Source organism: Selaginella moellendorffii, unplaced genomic scaffold, assembly GCF_000143415.4.
Source record: "Selaginella moellendorffii unplaced genomic scaffold, v1.0 SELMOscaffold_149, whole genome shotgun sequence".
Taxonomy (NCBI): Eukaryota; Viridiplantae; Streptophyta; class Lycopodiopsida; order Selaginellales; family Selaginellaceae; genus Selaginella; species Selaginella moellendorffii.
The window spans coordinates 1-15,508 of record NW_003314410.1 but is presented as its reverse complement, the minus strand read 5'-3'; the positions used below and the strand labels follow the sequence as shown (position 1 = coordinate 15,508).

Below are 15,508 nucleotides of genomic sequence, written 5' to 3'. Positions count from 1 at the left end.
GGCCCTCTACGACGACAAACAGGTGCTCTCAAAAGCTGGGCCACTCCTTGTTTTAACGAGTTCGTTTTTCTTCGAGTTTGCAGCTATATGATACTGTTTCCAATGCGGAGTTGAATGATTGAGAGGGATAGCTAGCAACGACGATGATGCTAGCGGTAAGCTTTTCCCCTTGCCGCCAAAACAAAGGTGAAGGCCAAGGGTGGTAAAGCCAGCATCACCAAGTTTGGTGGTGTAAACACTGTATTTGTGGGCCATTTGTGTCTACGAGGAGGCAAGCCCGGTGAGGGCTGAAGAACACACAGGGACACAGAGAAACAAAGAAGGAAATTTGTGAACAGGTTGGGGCTGGAAGAGGGAGTCTCAACAATCGATTTTTTTTCTTCCCGGAGCCGATCAAGGTGGAGAATTAAATGGCTTATTCTTGCTTCTCGGCACAGAGCAGGCAGTGGCTAGCTTTTCTGGACGAGAGTTTACTGGAGGAGCTCACCAAGCCGCAGCCGATTCTTGTTCTCTCTTCGGAGCAGCAAGAACAGGTCCAATTGCAACATGGTTCTTGTTTCAGGTAACTCCAACTTTCATTTTCACCTCGGATTCATCGCAATCGCGTCTTTTACAGAGCCGAGTCTCTAAAGCTTGACAAATCGCCTCGCAAAAGGTCGGCTTTTCTTTTAGCTCATTTCTTCCGAGTCCCTGAGTTTGAAATTTGGTTGACAAGTTTTGCTTGTTCTTCTTGCAGGCCGCGGGACGACGCAACGTCCTCCAAGGCTGTCCGAGAGAAGATGAGACGGGATAAGCTCAATGATAAGTGAGTGCCTCACTGTTTCCACGGGACTCCTGTGTTGAAAAATTCCCTTTTGTACTCTTGACAGGTTTTTCGAATTGAGCGGCGCACTGGAACCGGGAAGGCCTCTCAAGTCCGACAAATCCGCCATCCTCATCGAAGCGGCATGCGTTTTGCTGCAGCTGCGACAAGAGGCCCAGCAGCTCAAGGAATCCAACGACAAGCTCCGTGAAGCTGTTAAAGACTTAAAGGTTCGTTAGTGCGACACAGCAGAGCAAAGCAAAGCAATTACTCTCGCTCGCTTCCGCAGATTGAGAAGAACGAACTCCGGGACGAGAAGCTCAGACTAAAAGCCGAGAAGGAGAGGCTCGAAGAGCAGCTAAAGACGTTCTCGGTCTCCTTCGTCCCTCATCCCGCGTACCAAGCAGCGGCCGCGGCCGCGGCACTGGCTGCTCAAAACCACTCGCTTCCACCCTCCGAAAAGCTCAAGCTCGAGACGGTGTCGGCCTTCCCGGCAGGCGGGATGTGGCAATGGATGCCTTCGTCGTCCACTTCGACGGAGGATTCTCTCTTGAGGCCTCCTGTAGCTTGAGCGACTTTTTCTTCATCCTGGCGAACTTTTTGTCTTGTGAATAGGAAGTGGGCGTAAGAACAACTTCTAACTGTATGTAAAACCATAACTATACAATGACAAGAGCCGTATGATCGAGACAACTTGGATCAAAACCACTGCATAAGGAAAATCAAACTTTCTTAAGCAATGAAGAAAAAACCATGAAAACCACACCTGGTAATCTTTCACGCTCCCACAGTCATGAAGGATTCATGAACGTGCCTTAGCATGGGCTCGTCTCTCGTCCAGTCCTGCGTGGGAGCTCTCACGTAGTGGGCGTAGAGCTTGTTCTTGGCGCACGTAACGAAGATGAGGCTGTGAGCCACCGGCCCCTGGATCTCATACTCGTAGTAGAGCTGGCCGGAATCGTTTTGCTTGTCCGAGGCCTTGATGCTATCGGCCTGGGAGATATCGTCTTGCAAGCTCACGTCCGAGAGGGAGAGATCGTTGAGGACGTTGTCTCGGTTGGCGAGCTTGCGAAATCCTGCCAAGTATGTGAGGTAAGTCTTCTCACCTTTCCTGCGTGGGTTGTAAAACTCCGAGTCGGTCCCATTCGTGCCCTTCTCGACCTTGGAGATGAGGCGCTCCTTCCATCCCTGGGGCACCTCGAAGATATACTCGGCCGAGTCCTTCTTGCTCGCATTCCCGCCATAGCCGCCATAGCTGGACGCGCTCGCGGCTGTGCCGTAATACGTCTCAAACGGCGAGGATCCCTCTTCCGCCGCTGCCGCCACCGGGGAATCGAGAGAGAATGCCGCCTTCGAATTCGATCCAAATGCCGTGGACGACGCAAGCGCTAGCAGCGCTAGTGCCTGCCGCCTACCGCATGTAGCTGTGGATGCCGAGGCGATCGATCCTCCTCTTCCTGCCGCCGCGAAAACCCTAGCCTTAGAAGACCTGGGGAGAGTGGCGAGGGAAATACAAGCCATTGCCGCCATGGCCACTATATCCGCATTGGCAAAGTTTTTAAACTCCGTGACGTGTCCCAAGAATATACCAAATGCTCTTTCTAACAAGTGTGCCCTAGATAAATCCACGTATTTGACACGTGGCTTACGTCCACGTGGCGACGCGTGCGTGGAGATACTTTGAGTGTGCTCTCCACGCACACAAAAATTTCGTTCTCGTTGCGAGAATATTTCTAGGCTAGGTAAGACGAGGCCATGGCGCCAGGCAAGCTCTAGAGATTCATTTTCTATGCGCTATAGCAGCTAGATCAATCAAAGAAATGGCCGCCACGGCTGTCAATCGCTGCGTGTCGGCGCTAGATCCAAGGAGAAAGACAATTCTTCCTGTAGATCATTCGAATAGTGTAATTGGACGAGATTTAGGGAGAGCTGTTAGAGAATGTTCTTCCTCGGTATTTGGAAGGAAGCTCCGATCTTATAGAAATTATAGTCGTTCGGTGGCAGCAAGAGCAACAGTGGACGATAGCTCTTCCATTGGGACTGAGGCGCCTGAAGAGGACTACTACTCGGTTCTAGGATTGGTATGGTTCTTTGTTGTTCCTTTTTATGTTTTCAGTTCCTTTCTTTCATTTGTTCATGTTTTTTCTAGGAGCCCGATGCTACGTCCGAGGACATTAGAAAGGCTTACTACTCCTGTATGAAAGAATGCCATCCCGATTTGATTGGAGATGACTCTGGAGCTACAAATTTTTGTATGTTTGTGAATGAAGTGTACGAGGTAAAAACGTTCTTTTTTTGTGTGCGTTCTTTTTTTTGTGTGTGTTTTTTCTCAGCTCACAATGAAAAGAATTGGTGTGTGATAGGTGCTGAGTGATCCGGAGCAGAGGATGGTGTATGACGAGATAAATGGCTACGCCCTGACTTCAAAGAACCCTTTCTTGAGTGTTACGTGTACCAAGGATCGAGTGTTTGTGGACGAGGTTTCATGCATCGGTACGTATCAAGCTTTTGTGTTCTCTCTCTTTCACTTTCTAATGTATAGTCGTGTCTCGAAGGATAGGATGTAAGAACTGTGTGAATACAGCGCCTTGTACGTTCGCAATTGAGGAAGAACACGGAAGAGCACGAGTTGTTTCGCAATCTGGCGACGCATCGCTTTCACAGATTGCTATAGAATCATGGTAACTTCGTTGCCTATTCTCTTGTAAGTTTTGCTGGTGTCTAGTTTCATTTCTAGCTAACGCGAACTGTTTTCAAAGCCCCGTGGACTGTATCCACTGGGTTTCTGCTCCTCAGCTCGCTCTTTTAGAGGATGAAATGCGAAGAGTGGAGCGCGTGAGTGTAAGTGGCTGGCCGGCTATCTATAACTTCGTGATTAACTGAGCTCTCACAGGTTGGCGTCATGCTTTCAGGCATGGGTTATCAATCCGCAGACGTTTTTGCAACGGTAAGCTCTCTACATTTGAGGCAAAATCGAGCACACAGAAATGTTTTCTCTTGCCAGGCCAGTACGAGGTGGGAGAAGAAGCAAGCAAAAGCCCGGGTACTCTCCCTACAGTTTGTCCAAATGAGTTAACCATCTTCTCTTCTCACTGCAGATTCGTGCAATGAATAGAGCTGCGAACGCCCGGAATAGCTCCATGCATCCTTGGTGGCAGGGTATGTGGAACCAAACCATGGGAACAAGACCAGGCAAGTCTCGCATTCTAGCCCTTCCTCTCTCATCGCATCTATCAAACTGAGTGTGGCATAACAGAAGAATGGGAAAAACAAGCTGGGGAGAAGCGCAACCGAGCGGCTGCAGCAGCACGAAGATGGAGAGAGTACTCGAGGAGAGGATTTTACGGACGGCCGACGCAGATTCTTCCGGATAACAAACAAGACAATAATTAGCAGCTCGAATCACGGAAAATTATACTAATAAAAACTGTATATAGTTTGAACAACGCCATAGTTTACCGATTTTTTATTTTTCAAGCTGGTATGGTTTGCTGATTTGTGGTTTTTGGGTTATTCAAGCTGCTCGAGGTGCGTTCCACCTGGTGGTACGCTTGGGCGGTGAACTCGCAATGTTAATGTTGTGCTCTAGCTCTAGAACTTTCAGGACCTCGCAATACCTTTCATCAGTAATGGTAGGATTCAAAATTGGTTGTCTGTCCTCAATTTCTTTCTACATCCACAGCAAGTTTAGAACTGGCCACAACGATCCTCCTGCATGCTCGATCTTGCACACTTTTACTTGTGTCAAAGGCTTCTTGTTCTGTCCATGTAGCAACTTTGGAGAGGTTACCTGCTATGTGTGAGAAACCAGTTTGATTTAATTCTATTGGCACAAACTCTTTTAGTTGATTGTACCTCAGACAAGCTGGCCCAAGGCCTGAATTCAGCACCCTGAAAAGTAACAATCTCCCAAAATCCTTCTATAATAAACTGTTATTGTGATGGCAAAATGGGGTCCTAAAACGCTTGAAATTTGATCAAATAAAAGATTAGAAATGTTACAATATTCTAAAAACTTCAATTATTAAGATTTTTACAGCCAAAAAAAGAAAAACATGTTTATTGAATTGAGTAAACTTTTAAATTTTTATAAAAGTAAGAAGTTAAATTTATAAGCTTCAAGAACAACTTCAATCTTCTATTGCGTTCAATCCATCTTTTATATATTAAGTATATTAGAACAATATATTTTCCTTTATTATAAAATGTAGATGTGGAATAAGAACTTATAAACTAGGGTTTTTAGGATATTGTACTTAGAGTAATTTAACTAAAGTTAATATAAATTTTATCATAAGAAAAAGAGATTACAAAGGCTGAAAAAGTATACAAATTATATGAAGACCAGGATGTAGTTCTTTTCAGATGATTAACTAAAGTATCTTTCTCATTAGAATTTAATATATTAAATTTCAATAATTTCATAAATAAAAAGAAATGTTTAATATAATTTATTTCAATTTTAATTAGTATTAATTGTCTAATTTGACTTTATTAAATCATGGATATAACTCTAGTTATAACTCTAATTTTTTAATTAAAAAAATCGTTTTAAATCATTTTAAGCAACATCACATGAATATATAATTTTATAATTTTATATTTTAAGAAATAAAGCTAGACTATTAATCTAATATATTATTTATAAAAGAGAACTATGATAAAAAAAACTCCCATAGGAGATAAAAACTATTTTTGGTTTGCTTAAGCAAACCTGTAGGGGATGGTAATGAATATACTTAGAATATGCTTGGATATTCTAAGATATTCTATCATCCAATGGTGGTTATTCATTTAGATGAATTCCATATTTATAATTTATAAACTTTTCTAACCACTTTGTATCATCATGAGTGTGTGTGGTTTTTGGAGCATGAGCCAAAGAAACTATGTAATGTACAATGCATTGGTTGGGTTCTATGTCCAGATTGGCAATTGCAAGAGAGCTCTCAAAGTTCCACTGCCAAGGCCCTCAATCCAGGCACCGCCATGAAGCTGGATGAATCTGGAGAATCTGGAGCCAAGGCTGGATGGATGAGGCAGCCAGTAATCCATGTGAAGGGAAGAATGAAAAAGAGGAGTGCTCATAGGGGGCTTCCAGCCTCAATTGTGACATGCATGAAGCATTGAAACCAGCTCAGGGATTTGAGCAAGGCCCCCTCAAGATCAATCATGATGCTATTGTTGTTCCCGGCCACCACATTCTCCACTGGCTCCAATGGATTGCTCTTGTCCCTGGAAAGTGTCAAGAAAATCATATTTGGACTAGTGAATTGATTGAGGATTGCCTCTCCCTGGAGGTTTGAGCTGAGAGCCACGATCCAGGATCAGAAACCCACCATGGCAGTATTGATTGATTTCCCAGAATCAATCAATCAACCTGGAATGCATCCATGGATGGAGCTTAGATCTTCCTTTGTATGGCTCCCTATTATGCGAGTGGGCAGTGGGTAGAAAACAAAGATCAATGGAGGAGGGAGAGTCTTTTCAAAGAGGAGTTGTTGGGAAGAACAAATTGAGGCTCAATTGATGGATGGTGACCGAACCTTGAGTTTTGAAGGAAACCATGACATAAATGCTGGGCTTTGACTTGGACACGCAAGTCCATGCAAACAACAATCTTTCTATTCCTATTCATTCCTCTTTTTTAAAGCGACGGACAGAGGGAGATTGTAGCAGCTGAGGAGTAGAGTCAGGCTGCTTCTAGCTTCAGCTTGGATGATGATGAGAAGTATCTGGCAAGGATGTTTATAACAAGAAGAGTCAGTGCATGAAAAGGTTGAAAAGGTTGAAAAGGTTTGTCACCAAGTTGACAGATTTTGCTCAAAGTTTTATTCTTTTTTGTTTTCGATTCTTCAAAGTGAAGTCTAATTTATTTTTTGCTCTTTTTACTAGTATAAATTAACTAGAGGTAATTCTGTTTAATCAATCACATAGATATGTCAGATTTGGATTGTGCTATGGATATTGTTCAGTCGTCAAGATTTGTTTACAGAAACAAGTTCTTATGAAGATTTGGTTTTTCTCTTTATTCTTTAGTATTTCTTGATTTATTTCTTTTTGGTTTTGTAGTTTCACAAGCAAAGAGGACAGCAACCATGATTCTTGAGCTGAAGATTTTATCTATGTATGGTTTTGAAATTGTTTTTTTTCTGTAGTTTTGATTTGCTTTTTGCCTAGGCAAGTGTCGCGAATGTGACTTCGGGTATCGAAAGTTACCTGTCGACTAGTCCTTACGGACACTCTTACCTTACTGCCACGATGGTAGGAGGTCGGTATTGCTGAACCCTTTATTAGTCCCTCTTGTGCTAGTGGAGTTAACTGGGCATTTCAAGTGTACTTAGACCGGACGAGCATAAGGACGGAATTCCTACGTGTTATTAGCTAAGCATACTTAGCCTGGTAAGGAGTTCCCGTCTCGTTATGTCTTGCACTTGCTAGTGACAAGAACCCTCGCGTATTGAGATTGGTCCCTCAATATCGCTACATGATAGCTTACCGTGTCTGCCAAACACCCTCACTATCATGCGCTTTGTGTTGGTCTCATTTTGGTCCCAAATGCTATTTATGGAAAGTGTCCAGATTTGCTCATTTGGCATATCTACGGAATGTAGAGATCGGCCTGAACACAATGGTGTTCGTCCCGTATCCAAATTCGCAATTTAGCGCCATTCTATATTTAGTAAGTTTCGAGCTTGTTCCAGAGACTAACTCCTGATACTAAGGGAGGCTTGGGGTGAAAGCCCAAAGCGTGTGTTCCTCAAGGGGGGGGGGGGCTGTGATAGTGGGTAGGTTGGGCATGGCCAACCAACCTGAGGCATAATCTAGCTCCCACTTGCATGCCTATCCTTGTTCTGCGTCTGGCTTGGGTCTAAGCCCAAGTTCTATTCCATGCTAGCTGGTGGAGTACCCATGTCCTCGCATTAGGCCACCAGTATGCCGAAATAACGCCAGACTTTGTTTGGCTCCATTTTGCGTGTTAGTCCTGGCATTGGGATGCTGGTTACTCTAGGACTGTTCCAAGTCACTCCGGGCTCCTATCCCTTCGCTCCTTGGGCTTTATGCTCGGGAGTTGCTTCGTGGCTCGGTTCCGTCACTCCTTGGCTTCGTGCTTGGGAGTTTGGCACCGTTCCTTCGTTCAGTGGCCCAAGGCCCTGAACCTCGGGTTCCTATGGACACGTGGCATGTGACATGTGGCATCTGTCACATGGCACAAAGAGGGTTAGGTTCCGCTTTGTGGTGCTATCCTATGGTAAATCACCATAGGATAAAGGGTCAAAACCACGTGCGCTACACTTGGTATCAGAGAAGGACTTTGAGCGAGTACTATACAATGAGATTGGGCAACTAGTCTCGTTGCATACGCAGAGATGAATACGATGATCCGAGTGGGTACACGTTTGGGTGTAAAGGCTTCGCAATTGTTCCTTGTGTATGGATTTGGTTACCTTGTTGTACCATATTTTGTGAGCTTGAGCTTGGGCTCACAAGAGACATTGAGTTGTTCCGTTCGCACAAGTTTGAGCTTGGGCTCGTGAGTGAGGCACATTAGCAACTTGAGGTTACACTTTTAGTTGGCAGGATTAATGTTAGCCTATTAGTGGTTCCATGAGTTGTTCCATGTACCATGGGAAAAAGTAAACCTTCCCTGGGTTTGCTATGAGTGGCAAATAGGCTGGTCCGTAGCTATTTAGCACGGCACTAGTGGATCCTTCTTAGGCATGGTTACAAGTGGATCAATCAAGACTATAGGGATTAGTCTATTAATTCAAGTAATCATTGCCGTGCTCTCTCATAAACTTTTCTTGGATTGAACTGAAGGCAATGTGAAAGCAAGCTTGAGGTTTGGTCAAAGTAGAGACTGAAAAGAGAGTCATCAGGGACGAAGGATCGAACACGTAAATCATCTTCTCTTCTTGGAGAGATGATTCACAATGATGTGTGACTCATTGCTCGTGTTCACAATATGCAATCAAGAGTCCCTACCTTGATGCATGTTGGAAATGATGGTCTTACAAGTGGTGAGTCATGGGATGGATAGTGGTGAAGCGCTATACCATTTTGTCTAGGCTTGCTGTTGGAAGACTTGGGTTGCAATGCTCAATTCTTTTCCAAGGAACCTTGCTATTGCTCCTTGAGTAGCTTGGTGTTGGATTAGTTTTGAGTTTGGTCGGAAAGAGAGTGGCATGAGCTTGTCCGTGTTGTGAACAAAAGTTAGTGGTGTTGAGTGTTGTAAATCTCTATCGGTGGAGTGTGGCATTTATGTTACATTTTGTCGAATCAAGTTAGCACTTGATAATCACATAAATGTAAGCGACTAAATTTTCCATTCTACTTTAGTCACTTAACCACACCTCCGACCACTTGGAGGAGTCTCATTCACAACCTCCATAAGTCCAATTCAGGACTTGGGACTTGCTAGCCCCAAGAATGGCATCCATACCACTCAACATTTGCACTTGGTCCAAGTGCTCCACGTGTCCGATCCCATGACCGACACTCAAAGGTACCACTGACATGGCAGCTTGTTACGCTAAGGCCATGCCTAATCACCTTTGCCACACTGGTAGTCCAATACCACTTGCATCACAATCTTGGCTCTCCAAGACTAGGCAAACCATCCATGAGTGGTCATCTCAGATCCACTCTTTAGCATCCTTAGGATGCCCACCGACAAGGGGAATAGCCTTCCCCAATATCCCTCTGTCAGTCCCCACTAAGTCCCTTTCTGCCTTTGGCCGTGTTTGCCAACACTGCCACTAGATCGAGGCCCACAGGCCCGACCACTAAGTCCCACGGTCCTCTGGGACTTCCTCACCACACGACTATGTCCTTGGTCACTGCCCCAGAGGACTGCTCCTCTTCCTTTCCACAGTCTGGGCCTTTGGGACAACATTTCGGAACACCGTGGCCTTACGTGAGCCACCTGGGTACTCTCCCCGCCTTCCGCCTTTGGGTGCTCTAGCCATGGGCTTAGAGCAAGGTTCCATTGAGCCACGCTTGGTATCCAAGTAGGTAGTGCCACCCACACTTGGACTGGGAGCATTGGCCAGTCGATCTCCCGGGGGAACTAGAGCCGGCTCTTGAACACTTCACCAAGCTACCCAGCTTGTCGGTCCGTGTTCACTCTAGTTTTGGACTTCCCAGTGGTCAGCTCATCACCCAACACTGGGTCTGGCCTGCCTAGGCCAAACTGGCCTTTCCTGGCCAAACTGGCTCCACTGGGCTCCAACCCCCACACTCTCCCTACTATACTTTTGGAACCCCCCGCAGCCCCCCCCCCCCTTGGGGGACGATCGCTTTGGGCTTTCACCCAACTGCCTGTATTAGTATTCAGACTCGGACTCGGACTCGGACTCGGACTCGGTCTCGGTCCCGGATTTGGACTCGGACTCGGTCTCGGTCTCGGTCTCGATCTCGGTCTCGGTCCCGGTCCTGGTCTCAGTTCCATCTCGGACTCCATCTCGGACTCCACCTTGGGTCCATCTCAGACTCCATCTTGGGTCCATCTCGGACTCCATCTTGGGTCCATCTCGGGCTCCATCTCGGGTCCATCTCGGACTCCATCTTGGTCCATCTCGGACTCCATATCGGACTCCATCTCGGACTCCATATCGGACTCCATATCGGACTCCCTTTCGGACTCCATCTCGGACTCCATATCGGACTCCATTTCGGGTCCATCTTGGACTCCATCTCGGACTCCATATCGGACTTCACTTCGGGTCCATCTCGGACTCCATCTCGGACTCCATATCGGACTCCACTTCGAGTTCATCTGGGACTCCATCTTGGGTCCGCCTTGGACTCCATCTCGGACACTTCCACGTGTCATGTGTTGGTCCTTTCGGGTCCCTTTTTAGAGCCTCGCTGATGGCTCGCTTCGTGCTCATTCCTCGAGCACTTTGTTGGGAGTTCCACTCCCACTCTCGACCTTTCAAGTCGGAGCTTTTATTCCAAATGTGTTACGCTTGTTTGGCTTTCGCTTCGGCCACTACCACGTGGCGCCCTTCCAACTCCACTTTGGGGCCTAGGGATTTTGTGTCTCACAACTCCACCACCCATAGACGAAGTTCGATGTCCTCATCGAACGGTAAACCATTTTATAAAGTAACACCCGCATGTGTTACCATTTCCATCCTTGGCACCTAGCTAATATTTGTCAATGGTTTGACATTGAAGGCTCACCATGCCTTCTCCATATTCGTCAATGGTTTGACATTAAAGGCTCACCATGCCTTTTGCATATTCCTCAATGGTTTGACACCAAAGGCTCACTATGCCTTGCCTATCCTCTAAGGAGGGCAGTCTCTCCAACTTAAAGACTGATTGGACCACATGTAGTGGTTCTCTCCTTTTATTGGTTTAGTTCTCGCTAAACCTCTTAGAGACCCTTCTCTAAGTCAATCCCACTACTCCTTCTCGAGTAGTCTCAATTTCCATCTATTAAACGTTTGCACCTTGGAACTTTTACTCTTTTGACTTTTGGAAGTCAATTTCCTAGGTGTCTCCAACACCTTGCATTGCACAGATTGTGTAACTCCATTTCCCCATCCTAGGAAGTTCATTACTTGAAGGCACCATCATCCTCTGTTCTATTTCGTGCCACCTTGGGCACTAAGTTCCATTTATCATACTTTGTACTAGGGCTGTCCATGGCCCTATCATTTGGCTACCTTATCGCTCCCTCCCTTGGAGCTTCCACTTTCGCCAAATCGGAGCAATTCGGAATCCATCTTTGGAAACACACTTCCTTTCCCGCAATTTATTAGCGTCCAACACATTAGTGTTCCTCGTCTAACTTTGTCACTTGGATTCCTTCCAAGGGATTCCACGGCCCTATCTTGGCCACTCATCTTTTGCTCCTATCCGTTGATTGTTGTACCAAGCAACATCAAATCTCTACTTCCCTCCTTGAGGTATTCTTTTGATTCCATAGCAAAGGCTCTGCTTTGCCAAGACTAGGGTGTTCACCCCTAATAAGTCTCTTTAGCATCTTCTGCTGTGGGCTCTATCCACGGCCCAACTTTGTGACCCTCCTATGGGTCTCTTTAGAGACTACTTTCCTTGGACACACTATGCCATCGCAATGACATAGCTCATTTCCCTAAGGTGCTTTTCCCACTTGGTCACCTTGACCAAGCCACACCATCATCAATAGTTCAAATCAACACTTTGAATTAGGAACCTTATTCCTTAACCCAAACAAGGACCTTGTCCTTATTTAGCCACAAGATCACCTAATGATCTCACCTCGGCACCTTAATAGGTTTGCCAATAGGTACTAGGTCTTCTAGACCTTTAACTTGTTAACTACGACCCCGGGGACATCCCCCACACTTGGCAGTGCGCCCAAGCCAGCCCTTTCGTCCAAGGGTCCATAGCAACTGAGACTGGGTGTCCCCATCTCATTCACCACATCCTTGGTATCACTAGCACCAAAGTGTTCAAGTTAGATATGCTGAGCCACACTAAGCAATCTAACTGTGCATCACGACTTCGGGGCATCCCCCGCTTGGCGGTGTGCCCAAGCCAATATCCTCATTGAGAGTCCATGACCACCGAAATATGAGTGTCCTCATATTCCAAACCATCACCACGCCCTAGTGATTTGGGACTCGAACCCAAGCACTAGAGGGTCGGGACTCGAACCCAACCTCCGTATATGCATCTACGGACAGCATCACCTAGGATGCCTGGCGTGACTCCCCACGCCAGTGCACCAACTTATACTTAAAGCGCGCTATAGATCACAGCTTAGGAACCTAGTTCCTCCCCACTGCCAAGTTCTCTCACTTGACAAGCCTGTGATCATGCATGGACTCCTCCATGTTTGGCCCCATGGCCCACCCTTTTTGAAGTTATCACCTTCAACTAGGGTATTTGTTCCCCTGACTTGCCAATCTCGCTTTGGCAAGTCCTTCGACCACTGTAACATGGTTTCTGCACAAGCGTGAAAGCCCTTGATCATCGACTTTTGTTCAAAGCCTTCTCTTTGAACACTCGGGAACTACTTCCCTAACCTTGATAGCCTTGCCTCATGGCAAGCTTCAAGACCATGCTTCTGCTATGCCACTCTAATTTCGCGCGTTCCTTGAACTATTTATGCTTGGCCTTTCTAGGTACTAAGCTACCTAGAATCCTCTTTGGGAACCTTGAAGGAACTCTGTCCCTTAGCTTGTTAAGGCCCTATTTTTTGCAAGCTTTCCAATTACCATATAGTCTAACATGGACAATTCCATATTTTAGACTCTCCATGGCATCACGGTTGCTAGCGGCAACACCCTCGAGCCCCCACTTGATTCTCCACTCCCAGCTGGCATAACCAACCTTGGTTATGCCCTTCGATTCCTATGGTTCGGTTCTATCCCCTTACTTCTTGCTTTTTGCTTCACACCTTTCCTTCGGTCATTCTCCTCCAGACCAGGAGGATAGCTTTGCACTTTCTATCATGCCTTAGCAAGTATTCTTAGGGATGAACCTACCCGATAGCCTAGGGAGTGGTTCCTCAATCTAGGTATGCTCACCCTATAATCCCACACACCAGGATTTCGTTGTTGTTTATGGGCCTTTGCATGCCCATCGCTAGCCTTGCCAAAATTCCATTTTTGGCTTTGTCCAATTCGAGTAGATAGTCTTCTCCTGTCTCCACCACTTTGGACATTTGGATAGCACCTACTATCCATCATTCGCTAGGGACTTAGTCCCTTGGGCCTTATCTACTGCCCTCGCGACATCAAACACCACCTCCTGGTGTTCTAGAGTTTTCGGGTGTCCCAATGACGGCTTCCTTGATAATGAGTATTTCCTTTTATGATATTGACTTACTATATCGCAACATAAGCAACTTATCCCCCGTAAGGGTATATCCAACTTCCCTATGCCATTAAGAAAGCTTGGGTAGCTACCTTCTACCTGTTTAACCAATTATTTTGCACCTTTTGCTTAGTTGCCTCGTAGTTGTCAAGTCCTACAACTCATTGCTGGTGCTTCCACACCTCCATCATTATCTGGGTCACCACACTCTAACTGCATGCTCTGCAGCTTAGGCTATGCCATTCCCATTTCTATTGGGATTCCTTTGGCAAGGGGTTCTCATGAACCCACCAACATAGCCTCAAGGTATCACACCTTGGCACATTTGGTGTCTCCACACCATCGGCTCTATGAGCCTACCTCTATGACATTTCATCTTTGTGTCTAAGTCTTTGCCAAGACCAATACCACTCTTTCTCATGCCAACCATCCATTAGCACTGCATCATAGAGGTCACACACAACTTTGTGTCAAAGTTGTTTTCTTTTTGGGAACACCTTTCCCACGACTTTAGCATGGCACATTTTGCCATCGATGAGATACCCTTTATTCTCATCCTTGGATCCTATGATCCCCCCCCATCCTTTGTGGGGTACAATACACCTTAGTCTAGATGCTTCCATCAGTCCTTTTAGGACCATCCCTTGACTCTACTTGAGTCATCCAACAGTTTTGGACTTGGTTAATCCACAGACTCGTAAGGTCCTACTTGTGAGGCACTAGCTCACTGGAATACACTTTTTGCATTCCTGTCCTACTCAAAAGGACTATTTTCACAAGTGTTACTCTGACACTTGATTTTGTTCTCTGGGGGCAACCTTTGCCCCTTAGGACTACTTGTCCATGCGATGAGAATACCAACTCATCTCTAAGTACACCCCCCAACTCCTTGGGTTGTTCCAGCATTTATTAAAGGTAGCCCCGGCTACCATTTCAAGGACTTGTGTCCTCTTCCGTATTTGACCTCCCACGGTCATTACCTCTGGTCTCACATTCATGAACACCAACCTCAACTATATGAGGATAATCTTGTGACTCCTTTATTGTTTTGGAGTCTACATCTTTCCCGTGATCCCAACTATAGTTGTTTATCACAACTACGTTAGCCCGTTTGCTGCGTCAAATGCTCATTTTGATCACATCCTCAGCTCTCTGTGGAGACCTTATACTGTTCCCAAGATCCCAAAGTCGTTCCATTATTAGCCCTTTTCTATCCACCACATTGTGCCCAAGTTCACACATGAACTTGAGTGGAGAGCCATGTCCTCTCGACATGCTACTCCTCAAGGATAGGCCCACTCCTAGGACCTTCCGATGCCAACATCAATGGTGATATACTTGAGCACCAATAAAAGTCGGACTAAGGAACAGCTCTGATACCAAATTGTAAGCGACTAAATTTTCCATTCTACTTTAGTCACTTAACCACTTGGAGGAGTCTCATTCACAACCTCCATAAGTCCAATTCCAGACTTGGGACTTGCTAGTCCCGAAAATGGCATCCATGCCACTCAACATTTGCACTTGGTCCAAGTGCTCCACGTGTCCGATCCCATGACCGACACTCAAAGGTACCACCGACATGGCAGCTTGTTACGCTAAGGCCATGCCCAATCACCTTTGCCACACTGGTAGTCCAATACCACTTGCATCACAATCTTGGCTCTCCAAGACTAGGCAAACCATCTGTGAGTGGTCATCTCAGATCCACTCCTTAGCATCCTTAGGATGCCCACCGACAAGGGGAATAGCATTCCCCAATATTCCTCTGTCAGTCCCCATTAAGTCCCTTTCTGCCCTTGGCCGTGTTTGCCAACACTGCCACTGGATCGAGGCCCATAGGCCCGACCACTAAGTCCCACGGTCCTCTGGGACTCCTCACCACACGAT

At 46.1% G+C, this 15,508-nt stretch overlaps 3 protein-coding genes across 3 annotated transcripts; 2 read left to right on the top strand and 1 right to left on the bottom strand.

The window, feature by feature from the left end:
* The first annotated feature begins 51 nt into the window (after window positions 1-51).
* LOC9652830 (transcription factor ILR3) lies at window positions 52-1,495 on the top strand. Its single transcript, XM_024666816.1, has 5 exons — window positions 52-562; window positions 617-655; window positions 737-805; window positions 870-1,032; window positions 1,092-1,495. The coding sequence occupies exons 1-5, from the start codon at window positions 411-413 to the stop codon at window positions 1,371-1,373; spliced, it is 705 nt and encodes a 234-aa protein (XP_024522584.1). The 5' UTR covers window positions 52-410; the 3' UTR covers window positions 1,374-1,495.
* LOC9652568 (thylakoid lumenal 19 kDa protein, chloroplastic) lies at window positions 1,422-2,359 on the bottom strand. Its single transcript, XM_002993068.3, has 2 exons — window positions 1,569-2,359; window positions 1,422-1,510 (listed from the first exon to the last, which is right to left on the bottom strand). Exon 1 carries the CDS (start codon window positions 2,330-2,332, stop codon window positions 1,580-1,582), a length of 753 nt encoding a protein of 250 aa, XP_002993114.2. The 5' UTR covers window positions 2,333-2,359; the 3' UTR covers window positions 1,422-1,510; window positions 1,569-1,579.
* A 166-nt stretch (window positions 2,360-2,525) lies between these two features.
* LOC9652831 (chaperone protein dnaJ C76, chloroplastic) lies at window positions 2,526-4,275 on the top strand. Its single transcript, XM_002993100.2, has 9 exons — window positions 2,526-2,883; window positions 2,952-3,080; window positions 3,166-3,295; window positions 3,363-3,483; window positions 3,562-3,643; window positions 3,696-3,749; window positions 3,807-3,845; window positions 3,901-3,994; window positions 4,059-4,275. Exons 1-9 carry the CDS (start codon window positions 2,623-2,625, stop codon window positions 4,193-4,195), a joined length of 1,047 nt encoding a protein of 348 aa, XP_002993146.2. The 5' UTR covers window positions 2,526-2,622; the 3' UTR covers window positions 4,196-4,275.
* Window positions 4,276-15,508: the final 11,233 nt, after the last annotated feature.

What these genes read in the sequence shown, in the direction of transcription:
- LOC9652830 (XM_024666816.1), top strand. Translation starts at nt 411, where the DNA reads ATGGCTTATTCTTGCTTCTCGGCACAGAGCAGGCAGTGGCTAGCTTTT. An exon ending in GACAAATCGCCTCGCAAAAG is followed by an intron (nt 656 to 736) that starts GTCGGCTTTTCT and finishes TTCTTCTTGCAG; the next exon opens with GCCGCGGGACGACGCAACGT. An exon ending in CGGGATAAGCTCAATGATAA is followed by an intron (nt 806 to 869) that starts GTGAGTGCCTCA and finishes TACTCTTGACAG; the next exon opens with GTTTTTCGAATTGAGCGGCG.
- LOC9652568 (XM_002993068.3), bottom strand. Translation starts at nt 2,332, where the DNA reads ATGGCGGCAATGGCTTGTATTTCCCTCGCCACTCTCCCCAGGTCTTCT.
- LOC9652831 (XM_002993100.2), top strand. Translation starts at nt 2,623, where the DNA reads ATGGCCGCCACGGCTGTCAATCGCTGCGTGTCGGCGCTAGATCCAAGG. An exon ending in GGACGAGGTTTCATGCATCG is followed by an intron (nt 3,296 to 3,362) that starts GTACGTATCAAG and finishes CTCGAAGGATAG; the next exon opens with GATGTAAGAACTGTGTGAAT. An exon ending in CCGCAGACGTTTTTGCAACG is followed by an intron (nt 3,750 to 3,806) that starts GTAAGCTCTCTA and finishes TTCTCTTGCCAG; the next exon opens with GCCAGTACGAGGTGGGAGAA.